The sequence below is a fragment of the Penaeus japonicus genome, unplaced genomic scaffold, assembly GCF_977035675.1.
Source record: "Penaeus japonicus unplaced genomic scaffold, GWHDUDI00000001_assembly GWHDUDI00000032, whole genome shotgun sequence".
NCBI lineage: Eukaryota > Metazoa > Arthropoda > Malacostraca > Decapoda > Penaeidae > Penaeus > Penaeus japonicus.
This window is the reverse complement of record NW_028234434.1, coordinates 24595641-24600640: the sequence shown is the minus strand read 5'-3', so window position 1 is coordinate 24600640 and position 5000 is coordinate 24595641. Positions and strand designations below refer to the sequence as shown.

Genomic DNA, 5000 nt, shown 5'->3' with positions numbered 1-5000 from the left:
GAATAAAGTGAATGAACATTGTTACAACCTGGTTTTGCTTTTAGTTAGTTAAATTTTCAATTGTTTTGTACTTTACATTCAGGATTTGGAACTTAGGTGTCAAAATAGAGTGTAAAACCTTAGTCTTGAGTATGATTTACAGATGTGATTGTGTGTGCATGTGCATGCAAGCGCAAATGTCTTCTGTACAGGGTTTTCACATGACGTGGCCTGCAGTGCATTGTTAGAATTGAATATGATCTATTCTGTGCAGAACACTTGACTGGGATGAACTAAATACTTGCTTGGGCTTGTTTTATGTTTGTTGCTTGGTAATAATGATTAGATCTCATTTTCAGTGGGCAGTTATCCTTTTCTGGGGATGGAGAAATGTATCTCTTCTCTCTCTTTTCTCTCTTTTCTCTCTCTCTTCTCTCTTTTCTTTCTCTTTTTCGTTCTTTCTCTCTTTCTTTCTTTTTCTCACTTTCTCTCTCTCTCACTTTCTTTCTCTTTCTCACTTTCTTTCTCTTTCTCACTTTCTTTCTCTCTTTCTCACTTTCTCTCTTTCTTTCTCACTTTCTCTCTTTCTTTCTCTCTTTCTTTCTCACTTTCTCTCTTTCTTTCTCACTTTCTCACTTTCTCTCTTTCTTTCTCACTTTCTCTCTCTCTCTCTCTCTCTCTCATTCTCTCTCTCTCCCTCTCTCTCTCTCTCTCTCCTCTCTCTCCTCTCTCTCCTCTCTCTCTCTCTCTCTCTCTCTCTCCCTCCTCTCTCTCTATCTATGTCTGCCTCTGCCTCTCTGCTTACCTCACTTCTCTCTTTCTTTCTACTATATGTGTGTGACCTTCCTTTTGGAAGTGATTTTCTTTAATTCTAAAGGATGAAAAGATGGGTATTTTCTTCTTATTTTATTCAGTTTTAAAAATGCTTTCCTTCTTTCAGTCTCGTTATTCTGCTTGCATGGAGACATAGTTCACGAATGTAGAGATAATGACAGGACTTTTATTACTGGCTGTTAGGGAAGAGTTTGGTATCTTATGCAAGTACTTGTAGTTATAATACATTACATATCCTTGGTATATAAAGGTTTTTGGATATAGGAAAAGAACCTTGACCATCAAATTTTTATTTTTATATTGTCTGCATAATCCACAACAGAGACAGAAACTCATTGCGAGATGCCTAGATAAAGTTGAGATTTGTCCCCGTTGCGATTCCACACTAGTCTGCATCTTGGCGGTGAAACTTCTCTCTCTCTCTCTGTCTCTCACTCTCTCTCTTTCTCCATGCCGTGTGTCTTCTTGAGTTTTATTTCTGTTTGACGATTTGTGTTCATGAATTATTTTATTTGATTTTCCCTTTTTGGTAAACTTCCTTTGTTCTGAGTAACCCTCGCCCCCCCATAAAGTATATAATGAGGTAGATAAAGAGAATGCGTAGCTGATCACTTGTTAAGTAAGTGTGATGATTTAAATAGTATCCAATCCATAGATTTTTTAAAAGTTCCCTCTGTTTTTTTAGTCCCTATCACCTAATAGATTTTAAAAGTTTTATCACAATCCCAGGCCTCTTTATATATAACACTTTATATACATGAATATATATTATATATTTATATTTTTTCTTGCTAATAACTTTTCATACTGTGGTTCCAGAAGATAATGGTTTTGCTGTTTAGTGTTTTATATTTCCGGGAAACTGGGTCAAGTCCCAGGCAGAGATGTGTTACTTAGGCTACTTGTTACTTACAAAAATACACATTTATACATATTTGCATATTCATATTCATATAGCTACAGTTAAAATCATTTATGTAAGTAATAGCTAGTGCATTATGATACACATTTACATCACTGCAGTCTGTATACAAGTAATTATAGCAGATAGATGATGAGAAACCATTTTTCAAAGCAGATATCATGAGTAGACATTTGGTAGATGTATTACATATAATTTGATTTGGAAAAGAAATCATTTGCATTTATGTACATTTGTATACATATACTTTACACAAAATAAATGATAAAAGTGATTAGTGAACTGAAACTAGTATTCTAATGAAAGCAACTCCTTAAGTGCTCTTTTAAAACTGCCGTACCTACAGCAGGTTCGGACTATACTGAAGATGGTGAAAGTTCCATACTTTTAAGTCTCAGAAGAAATGAACCAACGGGAAGGGTTGGACACCATTTTGTGGAGGTTCGTCTGGACTTACATATTGTAAAGAGTGCCACTGTTTAGGGCATTACAAAAAAAAATGTCATGTGATTTTGAAATTTTTTTTTCTATTATCTATTCATTTTTATTTTCCTGTTTATTGATAGGGTTATTATTTCTTAAGAGTGTTTGACAATATTGATGTTCATTTGTGCAATCATGATTAAAATCCCCCTTGAGTTGTCCAGAGAAAAAACACACCCGAATCAGGCTAAAGTATGTTATGATGTGGATGATAAAAGGAGTAAAAGTTTTTAGTAGATTTTCTAAGAATTTTTAAGGTGTTTAGTATGCAAGAGTACACTATACTTTTCCAGATACGCGCTGATGGAACAGCCGCCTAATCATAGGGTAATTAATTCGTGTAAGGAAGAGGGAAGTGTATTATTCATCAGCAGAAAAAAATGAAAATTATACACTGCAGTTGCCTAGGTTACACATTTCCCGTTTAGTGTTATGATGTCGTGTTGTGTCGTAAAAATAAAATAGTTTAGGCTCTTAGGTGTAGGGTAGCAGCCTTGTGGTCAAAAAGTGGCTTTAACCAGAATTATCATTATTTTATTTTCTTTATTTTCTTTATTCTTTTTGCCCCCCCTTTTTTATGATCCCTCATTTTTTTTTAATGCCGTTCAATATCATCACGATTATATTTTTTAGTGTCACCAAAGCTTGCTTGTGTGTGGCATTTTTTTCACATGCCAGTGCAAGGTCTCATTACATCTAAGTCAGTTGTTATTATCATGAATCATACCTTATATATATTTATACTGGCGAGTCGAAGGAGGAGGACTTGAGTGAAGAAGGGTTGGTTACAAACAGTCCATTAGTAAGCAAAAGTTCAGTCTTATTTAGTTCTCGGGTGGAAGGTATGCATGGATTCTTTCTTCCGCCCCCCCCAATGTCCATGACCTTATCAAGAAATGCATGTGTTTATTGACAATGAAAAAAACATGTTCAGAATTCACAAGAATGTATCAAGTTCGTAAAAAAAAAAAGGAAAGTGTAGGTTCATTTTAGTTATTTTCCCTTTTACATATATCAGAATGGGTACGTATGTAATGACCCCTGAAATATTTGGTGCATGTTTTCATAAAGATTTTTGTCCTATAGGAAATGTGCTTACAGTTACAAATTGAGGACGGTGTTTGCATATTTCAACCATTTGTTGTATTTTTAGGTTGATATGTACAAACTGTTTGTAACCTTAACCTTTTTCACTTGTTAGTAGGTCTTGTAATAAAATATATTTCCATCTATTTGTTTACTTTCCCAATCCTTTTTCGAGACATAAAGCTATGTTCAATATCATTTTTTTCCCTCTTACTCTTTCTCTCTCCCTCCCTCTCTTCCTGATCTCTGATTTTATAATTCAGTAGTTGATGTATACAAAATTTGATTCTGGATAGTTGTATTACGAATAAGAAATGGTATACCACGTAAGTGATTATGGTTTCCACTGAATTTCATGTCGTGATGTCTATGAAATTGATTAAAAAGAATAGTCTGCAAGGAAATTCAATTTTCTAACTTCAATGTCTTTGATGTCATTCAACTGCAAGTAAAACTCTTAGTTACATTTATTATACAAAGGCATATCTTAATGGTTAATGATAAACATAAATATGTATGTATTTAATTAACAGGCTGGAATTAATTAGCATTTCATTATATACACGAGGCTTAATTACATTTCTTACAATTAATATGATACAAGGAGTAAATAATTTCTAGAAGACCTTAATCACAATGGGCTCAAGCCTTGAATTGTTTTTATACTTTTTTTGTTCATAAACTTACACCAGCACCGAAGGATAAAACCTAATGATTTTTTTTGGTGGGAGGGGGTAACTGAAAAGAATATTTCTTTCATACTTGATGCTTGTCAGATATTTTATTTTAGTAGGACTTATGAGAGGATTTTGTATCTTATATATAATTTAACGCTTGTTGCATAGCGTGAAGTGACTTTGTTAAAACCTGAGACTGATTTTCTTTTGGCAAGTTTCTGAGCTAGAGGAAGAATTATTACCAAGTTTTCTTTTTAACACTTTTAAGAAAAGTGTCAGAATCTTTGGTTATAAAATTACACTACATTAGATTCTAATGAATATAGCTCTAACAATATCATATGTAATTAAAAGTACCATCTACTCGATATAAATTGTACAGCCTAATTACAAATAAAAATCATAGCACCTGTATATAAATATATCCCTAATCTCTATAAAAAAAGGAGACATAACTCTAAAAAGAAAAAAAAATCACCAACCGGCCTAAATATAATAACCTATTTCTCTTTCTTAGAAAAAGCCTCCTACTTCAAAAAAAATAAATAAAAATAGATCAGTCTACCATTGACTTCCCGAAGCTAAAGTATGCCTGAATTTATCAACGGTCGACTCATACACCTTCAGGTCTTCTTGTCTCATACGGAGCAACAAGTCGATGTGTTGACGCAGAAGTTCTATTTCCTCTCTCGCCATGTCAAGCCTGGGGATTCAGAAAAGACGTTGGGATGAATATTATAAATTCTGTGGATTTTGCGCGGGTCGTCTGTGTGAGATTTTCGTGTACGTGTGTTTTGGTTTGTGTTTTTTTAATCAGGTTATGTATGTACTAGTGATGAATATGGTTGCCGTTACATCATGATGTGAATTCTGTGGGTTTTCTTCGCGTGTGTGTTTTAATTAAGTTATACAGGAATACAGAAGAGTGTAGTTGTTACATTGTGATATAAGTACTGTAGGGTTTGTGTGTGTTTTAATAAGATTTTATAATGGTAAAGAAGTGTATAACTACTATCACA

At 33.6% G+C, this 5000-nt stretch overlaps 2 protein-coding genes across 3 annotated transcripts in view; one reads left to right on the top strand and one right to left on the bottom strand.

Moving 5' to 3' along the window:
- LOC122252828 (ubiquitin-conjugating enzyme E2 S) overlaps window positions 1-3446 on the top strand; it is an 18504-nt gene extending 15058 nt beyond the window's left edge. The window contains exon 5 of the mRNA XM_043015498.2: window positions 1-3446. This exon is cut by the window's left edge and continues 1858 nt beyond it. The gene's annotated coding sequence lies outside the window, so the exon portion shown is untranslated.
- The window catches only part of LOC122252833 (uncharacterized), a 40007-nt gene that overhangs the window by 1170 nt on the left and 33837 nt on the right, over window positions 1-5000 (bottom strand). For both annotated transcript variants that reach the window (XM_086556504.1, XM_086556505.1), the window contains exon 8: window positions 1-4684. This exon is cut by the window's left edge and continues 1170 nt beyond it. In XM_086556504.1, the coding sequence (XP_086412630.1) occupies window positions 4543-4684 (142 nt within the window). In that variant the 3' untranslated portion in view covers window positions 1-4542. The remainder of the gene's footprint in view (window positions 4685-5000) is intronic.